The sequence below is a fragment of the Echiichthys vipera genome (genome assembly GCF_963691815.1).
Source record: "Echiichthys vipera genome assembly, chromosome: 5".
Classification (NCBI taxonomy): domain Eukaryota; kingdom Metazoa; phylum Chordata; class Actinopteri; order Perciformes; family Trachinidae; genus Echiichthys; species Echiichthys vipera.
The window spans coordinates 23,077,655-23,104,678 of record NC_139830.1 but is presented as its reverse complement, the minus strand read 5'-3'; the positions used below and the strand labels follow the sequence as shown (position 1 = coordinate 23,104,678).

At 39.5% G+C, this 27,024-nt stretch overlaps 3 protein-coding genes across 4 annotated transcripts; 1 reads left to right on the top strand and 2 right to left on the bottom strand.

Moving 5' to 3' along the window:
• Positions 1-5,051: 5,051 nt before the first annotated feature.
• Positions 5,052-8,793, top strand: hdac12 (histone deacetylase 12; the record flags this gene model as incomplete). 2 transcript variants are annotated; one of them, XM_083913523.1, is made up of 8 exons in its annotated part: positions 5,052-5,153; positions 5,246-5,389; positions 7,032-7,191; positions 7,283-7,479; positions 7,607-7,757; positions 7,953-8,069; positions 8,148-8,290; positions 8,415-8,516. In XM_083913523.1, the coding sequence occupies 8 exons, from the start codon at positions 5,052-5,054 to the stop codon at positions 8,436-8,438; spliced, it is 1,038 nt and encodes a 345-aa protein (XP_083769649.1). In that variant the 3' UTR covers positions 8,439-8,516. The 2 variants fall into 2 exon arrangements, with proteins under 2 accessions (XP_083769649.1, XP_083769648.1); XM_083913522.1 differs by having other exon boundaries at positions 8,148-8,793.
• A 1,344-nt stretch (positions 8,794-10,137) lies between these two features.
• On the bottom strand, positions 10,138-16,899 carry trmt9b (tRNA methyltransferase 9B). The gene is made up of 4 exons (XM_083913427.1): positions 16,694-16,899; positions 12,481-12,680; positions 12,117-12,290; positions 10,138-11,726 (listed from the first exon to the last, which is right to left on the bottom strand). The coding sequence occupies exons 2-4, from the start codon at positions 12,635-12,637 to the stop codon at positions 10,777-10,779; spliced, it is 1,281 nt and encodes a 426-aa protein (XP_083769553.1). The 5' UTR covers positions 12,638-12,680; positions 16,694-16,899; the 3' UTR covers positions 10,138-10,776.
• Positions 16,900-23,488: 6,589 nt separating this feature from the next.
• n4bp2l2 (NEDD4 binding protein 2-like 2) lies at positions 23,489-26,577 on the bottom strand. Its single transcript, XM_083914432.1, has 6 exons — positions 26,485-26,577; positions 25,188-26,164; positions 24,509-24,633; positions 24,026-24,114; positions 23,854-23,930; positions 23,489-23,770 (listed from the first exon to the last, which is right to left on the bottom strand). The coding sequence occupies exons 2-6, from the start codon at positions 26,162-26,164 to the stop codon at positions 23,605-23,607; spliced, it is 1,434 nt and encodes a 477-aa protein (XP_083770558.1). The 5' UTR covers positions 26,485-26,577; the 3' UTR covers positions 23,489-23,604.
• Positions 26,578-27,024: the final 447 nt, after the last annotated feature.

The window sequence follows — 27,024 nt, the reverse complement described above, 5'->3', positions numbered from 1 at the left end:
ATAGACTAAAATGATGGTAAATTATTCTGCACAATGATTTTAGAGGACAGGGATGATGAGAGGTGAATCAGCTCAGCCTTTTCATGTGACAGAGGGATTGCCTCGGAGGGACGAGGCAGCAGGCCGTCACAGTCACACACAGAGAAGAGCAACAAATTAATTCACTCCAACAACAACCCCTGTCCTCACCTGCTGCAACACGCTCTGCCAGCAATCGCAATCAAACAGCGAATTCCTTCCGCTCTGAAGTGTGAGGCAGAGGGTGAGGACGGGGCGTTTTGCTGGGCTCGATGTTGTGATTGTGATGTTGTGAAATTGACGGGTATGAGTGAATCCAGCATCTGATGTACACATCACACCGCCAACTCCTTTACTGAGGAACTCCAGGAACGTGAAAATACATGCCGAGATGACAGGGCTATTCAAAGATTCATTCACATTGCATGCACTAAATCATTGACCCCATCCTTGTGTGAACCAAAGATGCACAACATTTATGCTCTAGCAAGCTCTTTAAGTCAAGTCTACATGTGTTTTTTTGCTGTTGAATAAACTAAATCTCTACCTTCAAAGCAAGGAAACAACTTGGCGATGCCTAAAATAAAAATTTGACTATAATTTATGACAACAGAATGCTGAGAGAAAGAAAACTATATACAGAAGGCTAACTTCAGTCGCACTGCTGTTATTTTGCCCGGTGAGAGAAGAGAAGATTAGATCAAAGCTGAGCAGTTGTCAGCTTCTTCTTTTGTCTTTGCTAAGAATGAGAGGCAGAGCTGCAGGGCCTTGAGAGCAGCTGCTCACTCATTGCTGACTGTCAGCTGTGCTTTCTCTTTCACTGGAGCTGGATATTAAAGAACCACACCATTGTGTTTGCAGCTGTCAACTCTTACTATAAGTCATGTATGCTCTACAAGTTGTTGACCATTTTCTAATGCATTCTTTGCAGTTTTAGTATTTTGTGTGTGTGTGTGTGTTGTTGTTGCTGTTCAAGGCAGCCACATTGGTTTTCACTTGTTTCTGAAGGATGTAAAAATCAATGAGCAGATTGTTGAACAGTCAACATCAAGTCTTCATTAGTTTGTCAATGTTAATTTATTTTTTAATTCAATTTTATGTAGACTGATTAGGTCTAAGCTAGAGCTGAAATGATTTGTTGATTAATCGACAGATAATTATTCAGAAACTATTTTGATAACTGATTAATCATTCCTGGTTCCAACTACTTAGCTGTGAATATTTACTGGTTGTCTAATTATAATAAACTGAGTATGTTTGGTTTTGGATTGTTAATATTGCAAAACAGCATGTAAAGATACTGTATAACCTACGATGATTAAATAATTGTTAGTTGCACCCTATTCTGCACCTCACAATAATAACAATAATGGCAATTTGACAAAAATGAATGCTGTGACGGATTATACAACTCAAACATGTTTAAGAGTCAAACATGGTACTGCTGCTCGAGTCCTCGCTAAGACAAAGAAAGCATATCACATCACTTCAGTTCTGAGGTCTTTAAATTGGCTTCCTGTCTATTTTCTATACTCTTGAATGACTGTTTAATGTTTTATGTTACTGTAAGTGCTTTGAATGGCCTTGTTGCTGAAATGGGCTATACACCAGAGATCAAAATAAGGGAACAGTAAACATTGTGTCAGAAGAGACTTAAGAGTTTAAAGATAATTTAAACAATGTTTTATTAGTGCTATAGGATTAAAAAATGAACAGGAAGTGTAGAGGCCCTTGCTTTGAATGACTTCAGAACGTCTGCGCCCACAGGACGTCAATAGTTTCTCACACTGCTCTGGTTTTATCTTGGTCCATTCTTCTTGCAGTCTCTTCCACAGTTCTTTAGACTTCTTTAGACTTCTTTAGATACTTTGGGTTCATTCGTTCCCAGTTCGACACCAAACATAATGCTTTCCATCATACTCAAATAAATTAAACTCCAGCAATGTCATGGTTTGGAGGATGTTTTCTGGAGTTGGGCCTCTTGTACAGCTACACAGCAGAGTGATGCAAATGTTTATGTGAACCTCCTTCAGCAACATGCAATACCTTCACTGCAATTGTCTCCCAATCATCTCGCAATTTGCATGCCATACAATGGCCCCTGTCACAATGCAAAAAAAAGATCTAAACCCCATAGAGAATCTCTGGAAAATCCTTGACAACAACGTAAGAAACCCACCACTGCAATGACCGAACTGTGGAAGAGACTGTAAGATTAATGGACCAAGATCAAACCAGAGCAGTGTGAGAAACTAGTGATGTCCTGTGGGCGCAGGCGAGCTGAAGTCATTCAAAGCCTCTACACTTCCTATTCATTTTTTAATCCTATAGCCCTTAGACAATATTGCTTATATCATCTCTTCTAACACTGTGTTAACTGCTTTTTTTTTTACAAAATAAAGGTTTTTGTTGAAGTGCCTTGGTTATTTTAAAATAATGCTAGTACAGCAGTGGTATAGCAACAGCAGATATTCTGTCAAATTCTTCTAAATTAAGAATTAATACTTTGTTCTCTAATTTTGATCTCCATTGTATTAATAAACTTACCTCGCCTGCCTTGAGAGTCTGTTTTCAGACTTTTTTCAGATCATTTCTAAAAAAGATGGATGGTGAAACAACTACCTGTGATGTGATAGAAGTGATTGTTGGTAAATGAGCTAAAGCATGCAAAACCAGTGGTAGGGTCCTTAAAAGACTACATGAAATTTAGAGAAAGGCCAAAACAGAACAGAAAATATATGTGTTAATGAATTAATATAACCTTTATCTACTGCACAAAAACAAACAATCTTTCTGTCTTCTACTTCTTCCTAACTCCCTATTTGAAATGTCTGTTAACAAAGCTGAAGTCAGTAATTGATTTTACCTCTCTAATCTCCTCTCTTTATTATGAGGAGATTTCTCCTCCGCACCTGGGGCCAACGTTATCGCCTTTTTTCTTATCTGCCCGTGAGTACGCTTCCCAGTGGGGGCTGAACACACACACACACAGGCACGCACACAGGCACGCACACAGGCATGCACACAGGCATGCACACAGGCAGGCACACGCAAGCGCGCGCACACACACACACACACACACACACACACACACACACACACACACACACACACACACACACACACACACACACACACACACACACACACACACACACACACACACACACACACACACACACACACACACACACACACACACACACACACACACACACACACACACACACACACACACACACACACACACACACAGTATGCCAGACAGCGCCTTGAGCTGCCTGCTGGCAATGTAAAACAGAGACAGATGCGAGAAAACCAGACACAAAAGTAGCTAAACACAGGCCATTACAGTGAAAAGGTGTTTTCCAGCTTAAGAAACTAATTTTTTATCCTTAAGAATCACCATTATGTGAAAATAAAAATATCAAAACTGCTCTGGACATTGTAAAATGCATGTAAAGTATTTGCATCACATCACTTACCCCTCTGCAGATTCCTCTGTCACTTTAATCTTTAACACGTGAGGGGGAAGACAGTAAATCTCTCAGCGCCGCTTGACGTGATTTCAGTGTGACACCATAAATGATCCTCTGCCATTGTGATTAACCACCTCGGCCACAGCTCGCTTTGGCTTACCAGGAGGGGAGTTGGCTGTGAAGGCTGCAGAGGGGGAGTGGATAAAGAAGATCAGAGTACTGATAAATATCTGAGAGGAAATCTGGTGAATGCAGAGAAAAATAACACAGTTTTGTGTGAATACAAAAAGAAAGGATGAGCTATATGTCATGGGTTGGAAGTGCGTCGATCATTTGATGTATCAAGAAAGAATGCAGAATAAAAATAATTTACACTCACTCTCCACTTTGCTCTAAAAGAAATCAGTACATGCGGAACAATTTGGGTAGGACAGGACAAAATAAAATAAAGACGACTGTGCAATGATTATCCCTGCCAAAATTATTGTGATTCACAATATAATCCCAATAATCAAAAATATACAGTACTTGAAACTCTAAAAATGGCACTACAACATATACTGGAAAGACTTGACCTTATATTTGGTGACGAAACAAACATTTTTGTTATATCACACATAGGATACACATCTTTTGAAGTAATATGTTCAAATTGGAGGTGCTGTAGTTTTCCACACATCCAATTGAACTTTTTCATGGGGAATACAATGGTCAAGCCGAGCCTTTAGAAATGGTGACTGACAGGATCTGGATTGTGGAATAAATGGAAAGGCGCAGGATCAAAATAAATAAACATAGGACCGCAGGGTCGAGTCACTCAAGTCACACGTGGATACGTTTATCTCGATAATGGAACGGTCAGCCATGTGTTGAGAGCTTTTATCGCAATCTGTGATTTAAACGTTGGCCTATATCATCTTATCCCCTGTTTCCATTTTGGAATGGATAACAAAAATAGATGGAAGGCTAATTGCTTTGGTGGGTTGTTAATAAAAACAGAATGTTAAAGTGCAGTTCTTGTGTGGGGCCTCAATGCCAAAGTTTTGTCTTTTCACACTCCAGGATGAAGACAATTGCAATTGTTGTTATAATTTGGCTATTAGTGTTGTTCGAATTTGTCTGTACCATTAAAATAAAAAAAGCAGATTTTGGTGCTTTTCAAAATGTAAATACTTTTTAGTCAGTTGGTGATCATTTACATTGATCACTAACTGTTGTAATTAACTTTTTTCCTAAAAACCTTAGGCTATGTGTCACTTCATTAAGGCCCATCAGGAGAAATCGGATGCATTCAGGGGCGTAAAAGCAGTCTGGCTGATTAAGCTTGTTTATATCTGCAGTTTCACTTCAAATCAGTAGATGGTGATATAAAACCATGTTACCATCACTCTGTGTTGTTTCCACTCCATCACAGCAGAGGGCAGTGTTACAGAGGGGAAAACACAGTCAAACATCCGTCAACACACAAGACACCTTCAGCACGTTCATGGTCTCCTTTCATAACAACAGACTGCAGAATATGAGCATTCCCCAGGCTTATAATAGCGACGAGAAATGAGCTGCATAAAACGACTATTTCCTGGAAGAGCTCGCTTAAATGTCGGACGGCTGGTCGGTGCAGCTTTCACCTCCTGCAGATGTTTCCATGCTGAAATAGTGAGAACTTCATATAGCATCCACACTGTAAATCATATAACGCAATGGATTGCATTCAAACTGACCTGACAGTGAGCCTTTACACCTCGCAGGTAAGATCTGAATCCAGCGCACTTCCGATAGTTCATCACAGCAAGTATGTGTGCGACCTCCCACCCAACCACAGGTTTCCAATGGGCAAGTTTCCCCGGCTTTTACACTTTCTAATCGAAGACCAAGTCATTACAGAGAAACAGGTGAGCGACTGTTGTACACAAAAATACAATTGTGATGATAACGTATTATTGTGTAGTGCTGACATGTTGCCAATATGGATGGATGATGGAAAAATGAATACATTTTTTTACAGTTTACATGCTTTAATGTGATCAATAACATATTTTTTCTCATGCTGTCTAATCTGTATTCACCCTCTGTCTGAAACGCTAGCGCGTGTTACTTAAAAGATGTCAACTAGGTAATTGTCTTTTAAATCACTAGTGAGTTAAGACAAAGGTGATTGATAATACGACTCACTAATGAAAGCACTTGTACTTGCCTCTTTGCTGCGTTTTTCAATATATCTTGTCTGTGGCAAGCAACATTCCCTTGATAAATGTAAAGGGCCACCATGTTATTGACGCTAACTGTTATGAAGCGTTTATTTGTAATCGGAAATCGTGACCTTCCAACTTCCTAGTGAGGTGTGTGTGTGTGTGTGTGTGTGTGTGTGTGTGTGTGTGTGTGTGTGTGTGTGTGTGTGTGTGTGTGTGTGTGTGTGTGTGTGTGTGTGTGTGTGTGTGTGTGTGTGTGTGTGTGTGTGTGTGTGTGTGTGTGTGTGTGTGTGTGTCAATAAAGTCAAGACAAGTCAACACACAAAGCGACCATGAACGTGACAAGATAGAGGGCTCTGGTCTACAAAATTGTAATTTTACATATTAACAGCTAAAGAGGCCTTTAAACAAGGTATCTCAAATCTTAGGGATTATGACTTTAAGCCCCTCCTCCTGAAAAAGTCCAGTCTGCTCTGATTGGTCAGCATTTCTGGGTCTGCTCTTGGTGTCTCCACACTCTCATTGCAGATCAGCTATCTGTCTGGTGACACTTTAGCCGCCAGGGGCAACGGCTAATATTTCAGTGTTTCCAGTGCAGACAGCATACATCCAGGCCAAGACTTCCTCTTTCGAATGCCATTGTCATTGTTAACGGTAGGATTAGCAACTTGTGCCATGAAAATGGAGTTGGAGTGGAGAGACAAGACATCTCTATAAACAGATATCTGAAAGCAGATAAATCATAACATGAATGAAAAGCTAAATCCTTGTTGGGCGATAGCGGATGGCTTCCGGGATTACATGACCAACGATGTGTTCCGAGTGTGATTGGTAAATTCTACTCGGACTACAAATAGATAGATAGATAGATAACTTTATTTATCCCCGAAAATACAAAATATGAAAGAAATACGCTAAAAACACAATAAAAACTTAAGAAAAACTACAAAGTACCGGGAGCTGCTACGATAGGCTGCCACTAGCACGGCGCCACACAGTTTCTGCTACCCAAATATTGTCCCATTCTACAGTCCTATGTACAGTCTGAATAGAGATTAGCCGGTAAAAGACTGTAACAGAACTGTAAGGGCACTTTTTACCTATGGATAGTATAGCTGTGACATAACAACCATATGGAAGTCCTGACAGCTCGTTTACTCGTTTTTGAATATGGGCGTCTTGCATTGCTCTGGATTGAGCGTTTTCATATGCTTTTACTATTACTTTTACAGCGATTGATCAATAAGAAAATATAGATTGATAGGTTAATTGACTGTAAGTAATTGTTATGACTGGAAGCCCTTTTCCTGCATTTTCCTGTTAATGTGACTATCCTTCACAGTAGGTGTGGGTCCCTGAAATTGCCTCTGAAGATTTACTCAGCTGTGTGCACACTAAGGAATACTTAAGCAACTTCATAAATGGGAAAATAACTGAGCAAGAGCAAAAGAGGACAGGTTTCCCCTGGAGTGAAGGCATAGTGAGACGATGTCGATATGAAACAGGTGAGAACGTCCACAGTCTCTGTCAAATCTAACAGCTGACAGAATGATCGGGAAAGATTCAACTACACGACACCTTCTCTGTTGGTGACAGGTGGGACTGTTCTAGCGGCTGAAGTGGCTCTGCAGAGGGGTCTGGCCTGCAGCACGGCAGGAGGAACCCATCATGCATTTCCAAGCTTTGGTTCAGGGTTTTGCCTCCTCAATGACTTAGCAGTTGCTGCCAAATACCTGATGGACATCTCCTCGCCCAAAAGAAAGGTCCTGATCGTGGATTTGGATGTACATCAGGTACTGTTTATTTGTCTCTGCTATTTTCAATGTTGTGGTATCAGCATGTTTTTGTTCCCGGTTGATAAGCTCAACCTTTCTGTACTGTGTTAACTGTAGTAAAACTTTCATCTTTTGCATCCAACAGGGCGACGGCACTGCTTTCATTTTCAAAGAGGAGATGTGCGTGTTTACATTCTCAATGCATTGTGGGAAAAACTTCCCCCTCCGTAAACAACAGAGTGACCTAGATATCAGTGTGGAGGATGGGCTGGAAGACAAGGAGTACCTCTCCACAGGCACGCTAACACACACCATAATAATACATTTAATTTATTTCAGTTTTCTCTTTGCTGGTTTCAAAAGAGGCTTGAAATAAACAAGCTAAATGAAAATCATAACAAAAAATGATTTCAATTACTAGTGAGTTGACAGTCATTTGAATTAAGACTTTGTTTCCATGAGCAAGCCGACATGTCTCATGTTGTCAACAGTGGAGGCCCACCTCCCCAGACTGCTGGAGACTCTTCGTCCAGACCTGGTTCTGTATGATGCAGGTGTCGACCCTCACTGGGAAGATGAACTCGGGCGGCTTCGTCTGACTGACCAAGGTGCGCGATAGCTTTGACTCTCGATATCACCACCTACAAATCATTTCTACACTGTTTGAATCAAAGAGTATCTCCTAGGGCTGTATCAGAGAGATCTGTACGTGATGAAGACTGCGGTGAGCAGAGGAGTTCCTGTCGCTGCTGTCATCGGAGGAGGATACTCGAGGGACATCGACAAACTGGCCCTTAGACACTCCATTGTCCACAGAGCAGCAACTCAGGTACAGGACACAGAACTGCTCAAGCAGATGTTGAGCAACCCTTTGAAAAACAAACGATTTACTTTAACAGTGTATGAAACAGTTTCACTGAACACAAGTGGTGTAATTGTTCTTCATATTTTAGGTTTGGAGGGAGTGTGGAATGTAAAACCTTCATGTCCTAAATCAAGAGGACCCTCAGAGCCTAACTGATACTTGATCTTGGAATTTAGGAATAGAAAAATCTGGTAATGCCATATGATAAAAATGTATTGCGTTGCATTTTTACCAAATAGCATTACCAGATTTTTTAGGAATCATGAAAAAGATATTGGAGACAATGGATTCCAACATCTGCTCGGAGTATCTGAGCATTACTCAGGATATTTTAATTTGGAACGTCTCTGTTCATAATGCAAGTGTTTCTATGATAAATTGTGTGGTATGTTGGCTGAAAAAAAAAAGTCAACTTGTCAACTGTTTATCCCTTCAAGATACTGTAGCAGTAAGTCTATAGACCAGGGGTGCCCAATCCTGCTCCTGGAAAGCTACTGTCCTGCATGTTTTAGCTTTCTCCCTGCTCCAACATACCTGAGTCTAATGATGTCAGGTGTGTTGGAGCAGGGAGAAACATGAGACATGCAGGGCAGTAGCTCTCCAGGAGCAGGATTGGGCACCCCTGGTCTACAGTCATAACTGTCTGTGTAACTATTAAAGTTTCCATATTGTAAAAAGTGAGCTTTCCATGTCTTTTTTTTATTATAAAGCAGGTTGTAGTGCTATTTAAATACTGTGAAAGTATCAAAACGCTCAGTACACAGAGAAATACACAGCCCGTATTCAGAAGCCGTAAACTTTAAACGAGCTGTCAGGACTTCCGTACAGTTGTGATGTCACAAATATAGGTAGAAAGTGCTGCTACAATGCTGTTACAGTCTGGTGCAGTGACCCAGAAACGCAGACCAATCAGAGCAGCCTGGGCTTTTTTCGAGAGAAAGGGGGTCACAGAGGGTGAAAACAGGTGTCTTCAGACAGACAGTGTGAGGAAAATCATGTGTTTTTTGAACATTAAAGTATGTAAACATGTTCTAGTAGAAACCTAAAATACATCAATGAACCGGACTGAAAACGAGCACAATATGAGACCTAGATGTTTTGTGGTTGTCACTGATTGAAGATCTACCAAATGATTACATGAGTCATTCGTGAAAGTAAATGCAACACAACAGTCATGAACAAAAATATTTAATAAGGAAAAACAAATTCAAACTCAAAAGTATTTACATCAGGTCACATAAGACATTAAGGTACCAGTGTCACTTCAGAACAAACAGTTGGTCCACACATACTGTACTGATATGCACCGTCCATGGCAAAAAGCATACATTAGTATGTAATTTACCTATTTCTCTGTCATTCACTGACATCTAGCAGCGACATATTTGTGGTACAGTGCAATGTTTATTCACAGTATATGAGGCAGTTGATTTGCAGAAACATACCAGTGGTATTGGTCAGCGTGTTACTTTAACACAAGACAGTATACAACTATTACAAACATCAAGAACACACACACATTGGCAACACGTTCTTTGAAACACTTGGAGAGTAAAATGCAACAAGCAAATGCATGAATGTTTTGGAAGATATTCTGCACATTAACACTTATTATGATAGTGTTATGATAGAATAGACACGAGCAGTTTACCAAGAAGTCCACCAAGAAGTCCATAACAGATACTTGCTGCAAGTTAAGCTCACATTCAGAGCTAAGGAAGATGTAATTGTAAAACAGGCAGACACAAAGAATTAAGCATTTTCCACTGTAATCATTAAAACATTTAAGAGCAGGTGGAAGAGTACTATATTCTTGCAAATCTCTCTTTGGCTAAAAGTCAAAAGAAAGAAACAGTGCATTTCTAAACATCTCTCTCTCTCTCTCTCTCTCTCTCTCGCAGAAATGCTCTTTAAAAAAAAAAGAAAGTTAAAATTATCAGCTGCACTGGAGCGTGCTGTGGTACTAAAAACAAATTATTAATACTAAAAAGAGAACACACACTGGATATCTGGATACTGCTTGTTGGTTTCATGTTTAGACAGAATAAATACTTTAAAAATGTAGTATAGTATACAGTGGGAGCCATTGTTGAACATCGCCATTTTCTGTGCGTCCTCTACAGCTGCTGCAAAACCATTACAGTGACACCATCTGAAATAATATGTAATGCTAGATATGGATTGGTCTGTCACAACGCGGCTTCTACAATAATATTAAGAAATAATAATACTTCACTAATAAGAAAAAAAATTAAAAGCATTTTCCAAACAGTGATGTAAAGAATTTCAGCAGGGGAGTAGTTTAGTGTAAAGTGTACCTTCAACAATGGCTTCTTCTGTACCGGTATAGTTATTCACTTTTCAGTCACAAGACTGTATTAATCATCAAATGTGTGATTCAGTGCGAACATTTTAGGCAGAGTTGATGCAAAAACATTTTTTAGTTAAAATCATATTTTCCACAACTGAACTTTCTCTGCCACCACACACCAGTTGGCATGATCAAAGTAGGTGTGTTTGACATGAAGCTCTTGAACATGCTTCTCTATCAGCTCTGCCAGTTCTCCCTCCCTGAAGACGTGATAGTACCTCAGGCAGGAGCCCTCCACCTGCCCCTCGCTCCCCTGAGGACTCTTTGTGCTTTCCTGCTGCTCTTTTCCACGCAGCCCTCCCTCACTTTCATCTCCAGACTGCTTCAGGCGCTCCTTCTGGAAAGGGACCAGATCCGGCAGGGCCAGAGAGCCACACTCCTGGGCTAAAGATACTGAGACGCTCTGGTTTTCGTTGTTGGTGGTGTTGTCACCTCTATGATCACTTTGTCCCTTGTGCAGCTCGGTAACCGAGTCAAAGACGTCCTCCTCTGATCCGATCACAGACGGTGGGGAAAAGAAACTCGAGACCTGTTTGATGAGGCCTCGTCCTCTCCCACGCTGGCTGGCCTTGTTCCCCTCGTTTTCACCCGCGGGTGAAGATAAAGTGCTCAGGTCTCTGGAGGACGACCGGGAGATGGCTAAGCTTCCAAAATCGAACACAGAATCCAGAGACCTGGAGAAGAACCACAGTCTCTGTGTGCTCTGCTGTGGCGTGTTGCAGGTTAGATCTTCCTCGTCTGCCACAGAGGATGTGCTTCTAACCTTCCTGTGCTTGTCAGTGTTGTCTATGGCTTCACTCACACTCTGAGCCGTGACCCTCCTTCTGGGTTTGCCGTGCTCCCTGTTGAAGTCAGATGGTGAATGAGGGTTGGGGTTCCAGGGAACGAAGATGTCCTGTTTCTCAAATTTACGCCGTTTCTGCTCCATGGCCCACACATAGATCATGATGCGTCCACCCACTTGCAGGGTGCGAGCCATCTCCTTTATTGCTCGAATACGACGTTCTTTGGTGGACAAATGATGGATGACTGTGACAAAACATTGATTTAATTAATTAGTAAGTAGGCATTTATTTAATCATGATGTTAAGACCTATTCAGCACTTGTAGTCAACAAAACACATTATGTGTACTGGATGGCACACAACACCAATGAATAGTGTGGGTGTCTGCTGTCGCCTTTGCTCTTGTTTACACTCTTTTGTTGAAGGAGACATGGATTTTCTCACACTGTTGGCTAGGCAACACAAGCCTGTGGTAAACTGATGGTTATCATTATTATGAGTAAATTTAATACGAGGAAAATGGCAGCTACGGCAGTTGGGCTTCATGTATATTAAAGGGGTGATTTCTTACCGAGTGGGAGGAAAAAAACAACATGGAAATCTCTCATTACCCGTCAATCTGTTTGTCCATTACCTGCAATAGAAAGCACAGCGTCGAAGCAGCCGTCTCTGTAAGGTAAATGCAGCCCGTCGCACATCTGGACCTCGTGTCCTTGGCTCCAGGCAAAGTCCACCAGGGGGCGACAAACATCGCTCCCCAGCTTGAACACCTCCTTGTTGATGTGGAGATACTTGCCATTGCCACAACCTGCCAAGGACAACATAGTCATCTACAACACCAGGGACTGATTAGGACTGATCAGTGGTCTGATTACATTAAAATACTCCTTCCCTCTAGATTACTTATTGTGTTTCCCAAAATAAGCACAAATTAATGTATTAATGATCAACTGTCGTGGGATTGCCAAGATTACATCACTGCTGGAGATGGCACTCACCAATGTCAGCAACGATGCTCCCCGGCTGCAGGTCCAGCAGGAACTGTCGTACCTTCGGCCAGGCTTTATAGCGGCTGTCGTTGAAATATGGAGCAATCTTGTCATAGACACTGTGCACATGGTCTCTCTCGAGCTGACTGGCAGCCTCCTCCATCATGTTTGTCCAGGCTGCCTCATGCAGCGGCCTCACAGTATCATGCCTGCAGGGACAAACACATTTCCCTGCTTATTTCCAAATGATAAACCCATCAAATACTCATTTTGTTTCATTAGGAAAATATAAAATAGCAATGTGGACCCCCTGAAGGGAACAGCACAGTGGTGTTCCTCTCTACATGCTTGTAAGGTCCACCAAGGTCAGCTGGAAACCTTCAGCAGACACACTCAAACATCTGTCAGGCTGCAAGTGGTAATTTAACACCAAACACTACTTGCGCTTAAAGTACCCACTGTGTTCATGACCTTCACACATCCACCCTGTCGTCCTCCAGAAGATACTGTGAATAAAAGTCATTACGTTTAATTTGTTGTCAATCATCTGGAGGGAAGAAAACACAGAGCGGGTAATCATGAACTAACGAGGGTACAGCGAGGAGGCAGCACTCAGCAGGTACATTTCCAAAGTGCCATTTACAAGATTTTGATTAGACATGTTTTACTCTCTGTGAGAGGGTCTTCTCAATCACAATATTGCATTCAGTTTAATGGACGATTTCAGCTCCCATTCTAGGATTCACTTTCCCCTCAAGTCTAACCCTAACCCATTGATTCTGAGGAGGACTTTCAATGTCCCTGGAAATTGAAGAGCATCATATTAATGTGGATGGATTTTCAATATGATAACATTATTTCCCATTATCTGACAGACAGCACTGCATAACTGAATACCAAGTACTGTGCTGCAGCTTCAGTTGAGGTCACATGAAAAAGATGTTTCTTTTCCCTTCCCTCTAAATTGAGGATTACTGAGAAATGACATTCTGATTCTGCAAAATTCAGAGAATTGGGGCACCATGGTTTCAAAACCATCCATGCTTATAAAAGGGAAAATCCTAATTAATTGTTTATCACATTAATGAGATGAGAGTTTTACTGTTTAACTTTTAGAGATGCATCATAGAATTTCAGAACCCATGGGGATTATGTCACTGATGAGACACTATGATGAAGGCTGTGATCAAACACATAAGTGTATTTCTATTGTAAATGTGAGTACCTTTCCACCTTTCATTGGAACAGGCTCGTTAGATTTTGGGTTTTAGCACTGAGAATCCTTTTATTGAAACTCAACCTACGCCTCTCACACAATGTAATTGTGATATTTGTGTTACGACTGGTTTTCACAGCTCCAGCAGTGCTGCTGCGGCTCCTATATGTACGAAGAGTTTTTGTACATTATTATTCAAAAGATAACATTGTTTTAGATGTCTCATTTGATCTGTGTGGTTATCTTTTGTAGATTATTGTCATGTGGTTTAATTCACTTCATGCAAAACAAACCTACGCATAACACATTTTAAAAGCAGATGTGTACAAACATGTTTGCAAGAACAATGTAATCCAACTGTAATTTTAATAAGATTGTCAGAGCTGCCTTTTCCCAGAGACTTCACATACTTTACAGCATGGCATAATCAATCAAATTGGGTTTTATTGCCAAGCAGGTTTTCAAATACAAAGAAGTTGCCTTGGTGTTGGTGGTCCATACAATAAACATTAAGAGGAAATAAAAAAATAAAGCAAAGTACTGCAACGTTTAAGAACATGACCACAGAACAGAGAAATAACCATTAAATATGCAAAATATACTATTTAAATACTATAACAAATACTATAATCATGTAAAATTTAACTTTTATTAGACTTGGAAAGCTGTACAGTTGTGTGCAGGATGTGCAAAAATGTATTAACAGGATGTGCAGTTTGTATAATATAAAATAATATATAAAATATAAAACAAATAATAGTGTTTATTAACAAACTATACATTTTTAACATTGACATTTGACTTATTGAACCTTAATAGGAAAATACTTAAATATGACAGTGATTCTATTCCACTTTACAGATTTGGAAGTTTAAAATATCTTATAATCTTCTATAGAATACATGACTCAGACTTAACTCCTGAATAATTTCATTTAGTCTCCAATAAATGAGGAAATACCCTTTTATATGTGGTAATGGCTTAAAAGCTCTAACAATTGAAAAGTAAGCCATCTGTGTTCATCTGCATTTAACATCTTTTGTATATCATATCATATAATTTGTACAAAGCAACATTAAATCACAGTACAACATCAGTGCACAGTATGGGTACATTTGCTGCTTTGAAATAAACCCATCTTGAACAGTGTTGTCAGGATTTTCTGCTCTGTGTGATATACAGATCATTTCTGCCATTCTGAATCACACTTGATGGATGAAAGTTGTCAGTGCCAACTCATACCAGCATGCATCATAAATCACTGCCATTATACAGCTGTTTAATGTCGCAAAATCACTAAGTGGTGAAAATGAAATGCAACTTTGGCAAATGAACCAGCAGATACTTGGGAAAAGTTAAGTTTTGTACAACTGCATAATGCTCAATTACAAACCACTTCATCTATTAGTGATCTATTAAATAGCATTGGATTTAGAAATTAACAAGTAAGACTGTCCTTCCAGTCGACAGCCGTATCTACCTTTTTAAGTATGTCTGCCTAAGAAATTCACAATAACAAATCTAAAACAGATGCAACCTAATGAACCATGCAATGCCACAGTGTACTTTGTTATTCAGGTTGGCCAGAAGGACAGCTATAAAGACCCCTCCACCTCTCTTAAAAGACATTAGACTGCTGTGTCCTTGAATTTAATATTGTCCAGTGCCATTGTGTTTGCACCACTGTACACAATGGATATTACTGGGAACATAAACGGCAGGATATTAGTAACAAAGGCCTGCTGTGATACTTGAAATGCAAATATTTCTCTATAAACTGTCTGTTGGAGCCGTACCCTCACTGTGCACTTTTCTGTGCACTCGTCCGTTGGTAAATAATATGCCGTGTGTGCAGCATCCCTTCTTCCTTCACTCAGACCTATTTCTGGACCACCATCATCTGCATCATCCCAGCCAAGTGGAAGGAAAACATCCCTTATGTAACGTTGAAATCTGGCCTCCTTCAGTATTGGCGCTGCTCAATTTTTCCCGAGTTTCCTCGTCTGCTCACTAAACTGTGACAATGCTCGGCTGACATTATGTAACTGGCAGCTGGGGAGGCTCAGAGCACTGCCTCTGCTCTGACTGACAATGGGAACTAAAATTAAATCAGAGGACAGAGGCAACGTCTGGCACACAGATTTGGTATACTGTAGGACATTCACTGGATGAAGATGAAACTAGCCATCTCTTATAGCCTTTGGTTTTTGAATTTAGCTTCCGTGATAAATCTCCAAATATCAAAATATGTTCCATATAAATGTAGGGCTATTTTGGTCACAGCATTAAGGCTGTAGCTTACAGTATGAGCAGCAGTTTGCCTTTAAAGTTGTACAGGTCTGCACATAGCTAACTTTAGACAAATGTTCCTGGAAAACTGAGCCCTCAGGTCAGACCTCAGCTGGCCTTTGATGTGATTAGTGGTGTTGTTATGAACACACAGGGCTGCACAGTCATACTGCAAGCTACCACTAACCACTGCATGAACACGAGGAGGAACCACAGAAAACAGGTTTACCCATCAAGTGTGCCAACAGTTAATCACTCAACATGTGGTGAGAGAGGTAGTGTTCTTAACTTAGACTACCTTCTGTGCTGCAAGCATCTATGGTTATGACACTGCGAAGTATGGGACATATACACTGTATTTTGGTCTTTAAATGTGCAGACAGTAATAACACAATTCATGGTATTGATCACTTCCCAGGCATTATACAACTAAGATGAATCGGAATAGTTTTTGTGTCAATTTTATGTGATTTGAAACATATTTTAAAGTACAGACACAAAAAAGCTTATTTGTGAGACCTGTCCTTCATATGGACTACTACTTTATGTCCCATCAAAGTTTCTTAAATTAATAAATCAAAATGGAGATTGAAATATATCCATTTTTTAACCCACCTAAATGTAATTCCCATACTGCAGTAACTGTTACGAACGTGTTATTATTTGCACATCCTCTCCTGCATCCTAATCATCCACCGAAAATGCAGACCCTCTTACCCTACAACGAGGAAACCACCGTGCAATTATCCGCCTCTGTCCTCCTCAGGTCCGCTGGAGGTAAACTTCCCTCTCTCTGATCTACATGATTGATCTGCCATAAGGATCAGAGTCAAGCGCTCGACACGGCGGCACCGAGCACATTATAAACGGCATCGTGAGGACGGATAACGGCAGCAAAGTGAGGTAACTGTCCGCCGTGTGTGCCTGCCTGCAGCGTACTGTGCACCGGACGGTATTAAATCCATAGCATGTTGAGCTCTCCACACCTGTCAAGGTAGAAAAGAATTACAGCAGGACTTCCGGTGAAGTGTTACAAAATTAAAGCCTCATTGGTGAATGAGTAAAAACCGTTGAAGCAAATAGGTTATGGTTGTGTGTTTTCCACGAGAGTTTACAGATGAAAATCATGGAAAAACCTGTATTTACAATGAATAGGTAACCTGCAACACTATGAGATAAAGGCAAAGCCCTTTTCTAAGAGTGTTGAGGGTGGGGGACAGGGGGATGTTCAGGGGGAGATGGCAGATGTAGACGCCACACAGAAGTGATGCACATCAGCTGAAAACCTGAAGACTAATTTGAGATGCAGCTCAGCACTGTGTGTCAAGGTCTTCTAGTCACAAATCAGAAAAATTAATAAATGAATATATTTCAAAAGCGTATAAGGGATTGGTACATTCCCACGCTCACTAACGTCTGCCAAGTTGTTGCAGCAGTTTTTGGGTAGATGTCGATTGACCCCCATGTTAAACAGGCCGTTTTCACGGCATAATTAAACCTATTTAAGGCCACAAAAAACATTCTAGTCTGTATGTTTAGGTCATATCTCCATGACAACACTGAGGGGGGGTGAATTGTCTTGTAACAAGCTAGTTTTAATTTTATTGGAAGTTAAAGTTTATGAATAATTAGGGGCCCAGCCTCTTGAGTGACAGATAGCCGCTAGCCCTCAATTCACCTCGGAGGTATATGGCAGCAAGATGGACGTATCTCCCTCCTCCCAACATCACATACATGCCCTTTTTTGGTCAGAGGAAATGAGGCAGAGTCAAAGTCTGACAAGATGGCGGCTCCCGTAGGCGAGACGATTGGATCAAGTTGAGAGAATGGACCCAGATGGAGACGCTACGTACATTTTTTATACAGTCTATGGTTGATATCATTGTATCATCAGTGTGTTCTTCCTATAATTGTACTCAAAGTTTGGAAAAGGGATCACAATAACAACAATAATAAATCACAAGCAAAACCATGTTTCCTCGAAAATATTACAGTGAGGAATCAAAATGTCATGGAGAGAAGAACCAAACATGGTTTTTCTCCTCTTATTTTGTAGGATATACTGTACTGTTTCTATTCAGCTGCTGCTCTCTACTTGTCATTTGTCTTTTCAAAAACTAAACAATTTTATGCTTTTATTTTGAAGAAGATATACCGTAACCTGTTGTATTATGGTAGACTTGACTCAGCTGATTGGTCGTCGGTGTGTAAAAAGAGGACACGCTGTGCGGTTGCAGAACACAGCTGTCATTGGTTGTCAAAGTCACGTGACAACCACAATAAACAACGTGCACTGGGGAGAGACAGCACCTTCTCTGTCTTTAAAGAGGAGCACAGGGACCATTACGAAAATGGCTCATGCCTTTAGCTGTAAAACCAAAAAATTAGAGATCACATTAATTGTATGCTTCATCTCCTTTCAGACTGAATGGCGTTTCACCTCTATTAAAGCCCTGCAATTAAGGGCGGCACCAAGAGGAAACTACTGAGAATTTAATTTTGAGGCCATATGAAACCATATATACATTTAAAATAAAGCCTACATGGCGGCAAGTCGACCTTCTCCCCCATGTTTTTTGAAAAAGCAAAGAATGCATTGTTTGAAAGCATGCAGAGAACACTTCCTCTCTTCAGTGCCAAGCAAAGAGGATATAGTTAGGACAAGGAGACATAAATCGACTACAGAGATACACATACAGACTAGAGACACTAAATTGCCACAAAGAGACACCAACAGACTACAAAAATAGAGAAACATAACAACCCCAAAGAGACACAAAATGACTATGAAGAGACACAAAACAGCAAAAAAAGAGATGAAAGCATCTCAGAGACTTACTTCTCTGTAAGACAGTTTAGTCCTTACAGTGTCAGCTCTGATTTCTTCGGCCCTTTCTGTCTCTAAGACGGTTAATGGCATGTGACTTAATTGTGGCTCATCAGTGCCATTCAGGGAGCACAAAGCGCTCATTACATCTCCCTCACATCATCATGATGCAGAGCACATATGCTCTCTCTGCGGTTGGCTGCCTCACGTTACAATTATGCGCTTTGACACCTGGGAAGTACACTGTGCAAACACACTCTTACAGCCTTCACACTGAGGGCCAGTGAACAGAGGGAGATGTTGAAAACACCCGCCTCCAGGTGAGGTTTAGAGGCTCATAAACAACAATGACTGTGCAAACCTCCACCTCCACATTGTTGCTGTTACGGCCAGTTTCTGTTTCATCACTCTGTTTAATCTATTCAATCATGAATTCAGATAGCCAGGCTCTGTCCTTGACACTGTTTGTGTTTCAAGGACTCTTACAAGCCCCCAGTGTGGAGTTTGCTGTTTTTATACAGGTTGTATAGGTACAAATGTTCATCAGAGGCAGAAATAATCTCACAGGCCAAGGGAAAATCTGAAAATCAAGAGAGTCTCTCTGGCTGAGGAAACTAGCACAGTGAAAATGCAAGACAAAATAGAGGCGGTAACCAGCCAAAAGCAGCCAAATGCTTGTGTATTTATTAACTTTAGTCACAGAAACAAACCGAAATGTAGCTACAAAAGTCAATATGTTTATCTGTTTTTACAGATGTATATGTTTGTGTACAGATTTCTGTTCAGAGAACGGGGGCAGTGATTTCTACATCACCAATGCAGAAAGCATGTGCAGGTCAGCTCCAGAGATGTATGACTTTTCCTGTTTCTGACATCCTGTTGTTAAATAACAGCAGGATATTATGTCATTGTTAAACAAATTAATTTGTGGTCGGAGAAGTTTTCTGGGTGATTTAAATCCCTGTGAAGAGTGCAGATCTTTGAAAGTGTACTGAATGAAAAATACAAAGATTTAAAATGATTTATTGTGTATAAGGAATCTAAAAATATTCCTTAGCTTGACTTAAAGGAAAAAATATACCACCTAAAACTCAACCTACAGCTCATCGATAGAAAGAACATCTTACCCTTTCTAATAATAGGAAGATCATTTCTGTGCATGCTTGAAGAAGGTCAGTGATTGAAAGTTTGCCTCAGTACTGCATAGATTAGAGTGTGTAGGTGCTCTTCTTTTCATTACAATCAAAGTTGAAATAGAAATCTCAATAACTACTAATATAAATCAGGAGCAAAAAAGATGAGGTCACATCTCTGATAACTCGTGTGTGAAGGGTGCAAACTGGCCGCATGTTTTAAGAGCTTAGTATTCACTAAAGGTTTAGCTTAAAGCTTGTCTAGGTCAAACTGTGGATAAGTATTTGTTGTGATGACACATGTTTTAGAATAAGATTTTTTTCCCCTGTGGAAATAAGCAGTTCACCCCTGCTGTGTTCAATACACCTGCAAATGTACAGATCTAGGATTTTACCAGCTTCAGCTTTTGAAAGGTCAGACTTTGAGTGTAAAGATATAGAAAGCAGCTAACACCCTGTTTCTTGCTCAGAACAGGATTTGATTATTTCATTCTTCATTCCATATTTTAAGTATGTAGTATGGAGTATGGAACCATTCAAAATGTCAATGAAGGGCAATTTCTTTTTCTTTTACAAGCAAATAAACCACATCATCAACACAATCTGTTCATGAAAAAAGAATTGTGACTTATTGTAGTCCAAAATCCATCTATCTCATTAGAGTTTTCATTTATTGATTGATTTTTGTTATTGATTCACCGATTGACTCTGTTCTATGCTACTGTCAATCTGCTAACTAACATCCAAGAAGGGGAGGCGTTTACATTCACACGACGGAGAGCAAACCCTTTCGAAAGCTCCTTTGAGACTGGCACACATTGATTCTCTTACACAATGTCATCGTTATCTCAGGGAGCCCCAACTAAACAGCTTAGCCGTTATATCCAAGTCTGGGTCCTGGAGCCACTTTTACATCTTATTTACCAAGATAATCAGCTTTTATCTACTAGATTAAAACTAAATTTTAAAAGCCCCACTTCTTCCATGTCTGATTTCTTTCATCCTTCTTGCATGTCTCTCTTTATAATTTACCATGCCTACTCTTTTGCATTGGAACAGAACACAAATCAGTGATTCTCGTTTACTTGTGGTAAAGTGCCCTCATGCCCTGTTACACCCACTCAGAAAATGATAAACTGGTTGTTATTGTTGAGTTATAAATGTAGGCTGTAACACCAAAATAAAATGCCCCTTGTTTTGCTTCAAATATATTCTAATTCAGAAGTTTTGTATTTATTTTATTGTGCCTGTTACATTTTAGATTACTATAATCCTAAATAATGTGTGTCTTTTTTTCTCACCAACACTGACATTGGCTGAAAAAAAGTAGTCAACTACACCTTATATATATATATATATATATATATAAATATATATATATATATATAAGGTGTAAGATATATATATATATATACACCTTATATATATATATATATATATATATATATATATATATATATATAAGGTGTAAGATATATGTATATACATATATATACACCTTATATATATACACACTATATATATATATATACACACACACACACACATATATATATATATAAGGTGTAAGATATATATTTATATATATATATACATATACATATATATACACCTTATATATATATACACACTATACACACACACACACACACACACACAGCAGAAAAGACTGATTCCCATTTCCTTCACCACTAAAAGCTGTTTTTCACATTGACACTGGGTTCTGTAGATCAAGGTCAGTGCTGTGTTAATAAACCTTCAGGGGAAAGCAGAGCATTAAAGAACAATGTATGCTGAGGTGTGAGTCATCAATATGTCAGTTAATCTTGAAACACCACGGGGCATGTTCAATTTTCTGAAGGTTACCAAACATTAACTTGAGCTTCATTGTTATCATAAGCAAAACCTACTGCAAGCTTCTCAGAAAATGACAGCTTCTGGGTTAGCGATAAATACACAGCTGTCAAGATGAAAGTGCTGCTGAAACCTCTGTGATATCTGTCCAACACCAGGTGGATAAATGAATGGAAATAGCATACAATAGGTATGGACAGTAATTATCACTTGACTAGTTAAATAATGTGGTTGTGGAAAGTCTCAGAAATCATGATATAACAAAAACTAAAGAGAAAGTGGAAAATTGATCACAATTAGACCTTTGCCATCAGACTAATGAGACTTAACAAACAGATTTGCTTAATACACATACAGTTACTCAAAAAGATAAAATTCTGAATCTACCAAATTGACTATTTACTGCAAGGCTACTATTGTCAGATATTTCTTTTATTTTGTCCGCCCATCTGCTAAGCCTCTACTGATCATTTCTTTAACACATTCTTAGTTTTTGTGCACCCAGTTGTCAGCTTCTTTTCGTTTTTTGCTATTTTTAAATAAATTGAAGCAGAGATCAGGAGAGGTAACCCAAATCTGTCTCGTGTAGCTCCACACAAAAATATGACCATGTCCAAAATCCACAGGGAACAATAAAACACTGATGTCCGATATGGTGTGATTTACTTAAAGATATAACATATTAACATTAAGATTTCAGCAAACTACTATGAGAATTACATAGCATCTGCATCATATTTTCATGTTCAAATGTAGAAAAAAATGATTCCACAGGACTCCACTGATTAGAAAAACATGAAGTCCACAAAACAGCATCTCTTTGTGCTGCTGAATATCAGAGGGGATAGAGGGAAAATGTGATTTCTGGTGAGGCACAATAATGAATTTCATCAGACAAAGACCTCTCCCTACTTATCCTGCTGAATATCAGGGCTTTTACTGTAATAGGGTCTTTATTTCCCCCACAGTCATTTAATGCAGGTGTAGTTGGGCTATTCTGTTTGGCTAACACGTTCAGTGTATTTACCACGATTTAACAGTTATATCTTATACTATTGGTAATAATTAATGAATGAATCATTGCTTCACTTGGACTTTTAGGAGGGACATTCCTACTAAAATTACTGTGACTTTTGAAGATAGCCACTTGATTTGTATGGATTTATATATTCTGAACAATTTCATTTCCCTGATGTACTGTTTTTTTCTTATTTTTTGTGGTTTGTGGGTGGTTTGATTGTATGTTGTCATATGTTGTAAAATGCCAAATAAAATCTAAAAAAATTGGAGGAATGATCACAGCAATCAAAGCCCTTTTCAGTGTTTATAGGGTCACCTGACTTGTTTTAAGAAGAAATAAGTAGACCTTTTCTGTTTGGCAATTGGTGTGACTATACCAACATCTGACTTAAAATATTTCCTGAGAACTAATTTGTGAAGGAAAATAATTTAGCACAAGGGAACATTGTAGCAGTTGCTCTGCTTATTTCAGGGAATCAGAAGACACTGAAACTACAACCAAGTGGTAACCCATTAAGAAAGGAGGCTAACATGAGGCAGATAAGAACAACCTTTTGGTTTCCCATGTTCTTGCATATTGTACAAAACACACAAACTGCAGAAGATGGAATATGTGAAAATGTAATTATGAAATTTTTTTCTGAGCAAAAAAATACATTTCATTTTTCTTTACACAATTTACAAAGTAATGGATTAAAAAATCACGTGGAAACAGTAGCTAACAATATTAACACCATAACAAAAGTTTTGTTCTTCAAGGCAAATTATTAGGCTGATTAAAATCCTGTAAGAAATTAATGGAAATCCCGGGTTCTGCCCATCATCTGTGGCTCTGGTCGGCGTCTCTGCTTCACGTGAGGTGGCTCTTGTGAACTCATGACAATGTCTACAGATATGGGAAATGAAAAGCGCTCCATCATCTGTGCGATCTTCTCCTGGGGAACACCGTGCTGGTTCCTCCTGGAGAGCAAAGGTAAGGCACGTTTATACACGTTTTTTAAAGTCTGCATTGGCAATGTAATACGGTAAATTAGAAATCATACTTCTCCAGCTCATAAGTATCAAACTTCCAGCTGGTGTCAGGTTCATAAAAGTCCACTTTGTATCCTCTCTCCAATGCCTGTTATAAAAAGTTGGATATTTGAAGAGGATCTATGAAGGTGGTGTTGTACAGCATAACGAAGCACTCGATTATATGTGTAATTCCATACCCACCATTTTGACATATGGCTTCATTTCCCAAGCTTGGGCGTTTGTATTATCAATAATAATAGGAGACCTGCCAGCATGCATGGCCCCTTTAGCTAAAAGAGAATTCAACAAACACAAGAAACAGATTTTAATACATTGTGGTAAAACAAATTAATTATCAAACCCCATTTTGTAAACTGTCATTCATCTAAAAGAACTTGTTGCTTTCATAATGCAATCACTTTATCAGCTACAAAAAGGCACTCATATTAGTTTGAGTGGGTAGGATGACATTTTCCCAACAGGCAGAAAAGTGAACGAGCAATTTTACTGGTTCACATTATAGACCACTCTCACTGCTCTTCACTTACTATATGTCTGAAAATACTCTCGCTGTGAAGAGAATACAACACAGAAAGTTGGAAAGAAATGCTTACATAATGATGCGATGAAAACATATAGAAATAACTTTTAAAACATTTAAGTGTGTATTTAAGGAGAAAATACTTCTGTTGTGGTTCCATTCATGTGCCGCTCCAAGAAGGCCTGGATCATAGTGGTACCCATCTCTTTGAGCAAAGTAGTCATCTGTGCTCAGGATTAGCCCACTGGGCCCAGTGGAGAGCAGCTCCCTGTGAGAAAGATGGGACACAAATGTGCAATTAAAATAAAAATCAGGCTTGGAAATTTGGTTTAACCTCTTGTCTAGACTGCAAACAGCGGTTCACATAACGCTGAAGTGACTGTCTACAACAGTTCCGTCTGGTCTGAGCAGTTCAAAGTTACCGTGCAGTATGCATTTTTCCTTTGACACTAAACAATTTTCCCCCTTCAAATTAATAAATACATAGCAATTAAGGAGAAAGCATGCCATCAGAAAATCAAAAAAGCTAAGAGAATAAGAAAATAGAGATATGATAAAAGTTTAACAATTTATATGATAAAATAATGATACTAAAATATGCAGTAAATTGTACTAATGTAGTAATATATGAGTTTTATTTTGCATCAACATGAGCCTGCACAAAGCCAGTGCAAGCAGGTGCATACATTTATATGTGCGCATCTGTTGCAAGAGATTTGCAGGTGAAAACCACATCTGACACGCTTCAGGTCTAAACGGGGAGGTTACACTCCTTCAAATTGACGATGCAATCATTTATGACTGAATCACACAAAGATGTACCTTGCCAGTGTGGATTTCCCAGATCCTGGTAATCCCCTCATCAAGATCAGCACCAGGGAAGGGTGGTATGCATTAACGTCATCGGGTGGTCGACAATGATGCTCTCCCGATGCATCATTTTTTGAATCATATCTCTGGCACCTGTCATAATCTTCCCCAAACTGACATGACTCTTCTTTTCCATCCTTGGACCATCCACCATTTACACTACTTAAGTGTACATCATAGCCAAAACCCCGTTCGTCCCTGTCAAAGTGGTGTGGAGAATCTCCATAAAAGCCATGAGGGGGGTGACTGTGTACATTAGGATTAGGGACGCTAGAAAATGTTGGAAAGTGCGTCCTCTCTTTATACTGGTTTGTTGAGCCCGAACTGCTCCAGTTTTGATTCATGTGTGATGGCTGGTTTTGTGGATTTGGGAATGCAGATGGGGGTGGAGGGGGATGGAACGGAGGTCTGTGAAATCTCGGGTTTGGTGGTCTGCTCTGTGTTTGAGGATAACACCATTGATTTTGAGTAGGAGCAGCTGGCCTCGGTCTTCTGGTGCAGTATGGCTCATTTTGATACCAGTGTGACCAGGGTGGAAGTTTCTGCTCACTGCTTTTCTGGTAGCCGTTTGTTTCTACAGATTTGCTTGTGTAAACTATTTTTTCCTCGCTAGGTTGAACAAAACCTGCATTTTGTTTCCCTGGGTTATCACAAGCACCATCAGGTGTGTCGATATTCTCAAGCTCTTTGTAAAACTCACTCAGTGTGTCTTCAATGTCAGACTTGACTGTGGTTGATTTTGGAGGAGGACATGCTGGACCAATGAAGGTGGTGCTGGTGAGTCCTACCTGCTTTAACACACGTTCCCTTACACTTCTATCTGGACTGCTGGAGTCAGCAGATTTAACTCTACCATCTTCGATTCTTCCACCCACACAAGGGCTTTCTATGTCATGAGAGGTTGTACAGGATGATCCAGTATGAGACATCTGTATAGAAACAGATTAAAACACAGTTATTACATTGGACGGACAGCCACAAAAATACTTATACATACCTAATGTAGTTATTTTCATTAATATCTTTTTTTGGTGTCATTCATAGTTGTTACGTGTGCACTAACCAGGTAAATAAGTCGATGACGTTGTGTAAGTGTAACCTAGCTAAAACCGAAACTAGGTTAAGCCATCCGTTAGCGTCACCGAACATCATAACAAGAACTCGTTAAACACAACTTCTGTTCCGTTAAATTATATACAATACATTCACATTCGACATAGAGTAAATATCACTATTCGCCATTTCTCACCGTTTAAGTCCAGGATACATAAATGAAGAAAAAAACGACTTTAACAAAATACAGCCGACACACAATTTCCACATTGCAGGCGCCTTGTGTTTACGGAAGTGACGTTATTTTTCTTCTTCTTTCCTCCTCAATAACGGCCGGGGAACTGCGCCACCAGATGGACTGGAGTGTGTCAGTAGACGGTCATGTCATCCACATGCCAAATAATTATCTTATACAAATCATAAGATGAGGGTGTTGCTTCATTTTCTTTCTACCTCTCCTTTTAGGACAACATACGACCTAGAGTGGGTTTGATTAATAGGAAACAATTGTATTTTAAACATTACCAACCTTATAGTTATAATCTTCCTAAACAAAGTGAATTTGTACATTTGTATTTACAATTGTCTATAATTGGATCTTTACACATTTAGTAATTTTTTGTCAGTTGACACTTGTCCTTATTATTAACATTTTGTTACTAGTTAGCAGCTTCAATATTACAATGAAGCAGAATCCCCATTGAGTTTTTAAAAGTAGCTCAAAATAGCTATTTTA

Bases quoted from the DNA above. Each gene is read 5' to 3' on its own strand.
- trmt9b (XM_083913427.1), bottom strand. From the start codon at position 12,637: ATGATGGAGGAGGCTGCCAGTCAGCTCGAGAGAGACCATGTGCACAGT. The intron at 12,291-12,480 runs GTGAGTGCCATC...TGTCCTTGGCAG, and splicing joins GAGCATCGTTGCTGACATTG to GTTGTGGCAATGGCAAGTAT. The intron at 11,727-12,116 runs GTAATGGACAAA...GTTTTGTCACAG, and splicing joins CGCTGTGCTTTCTATTGCAG to TCATCCATCATTTGTCCACC.
- n4bp2l2 (XM_083914432.1), bottom strand. From the start codon at position 26,164: ATGTCTCATACTGGATCATCCTGTACAACCTCTCATGACATAGAAAGC. The intron at 24,634-25,187 runs GTACATCTTTGT...TCTTTCTCACAG, and splicing joins GGGAAATCCACACTGGCAAG to GGAGCTGCTCTCCACTGGGC. The intron at 23,931-24,025 runs GTGGGTATGGAA...TTTTTATAACAG, and splicing joins TGAAGCCATATGTCAAAATG to GCATTGGAGAGAGGATACAA.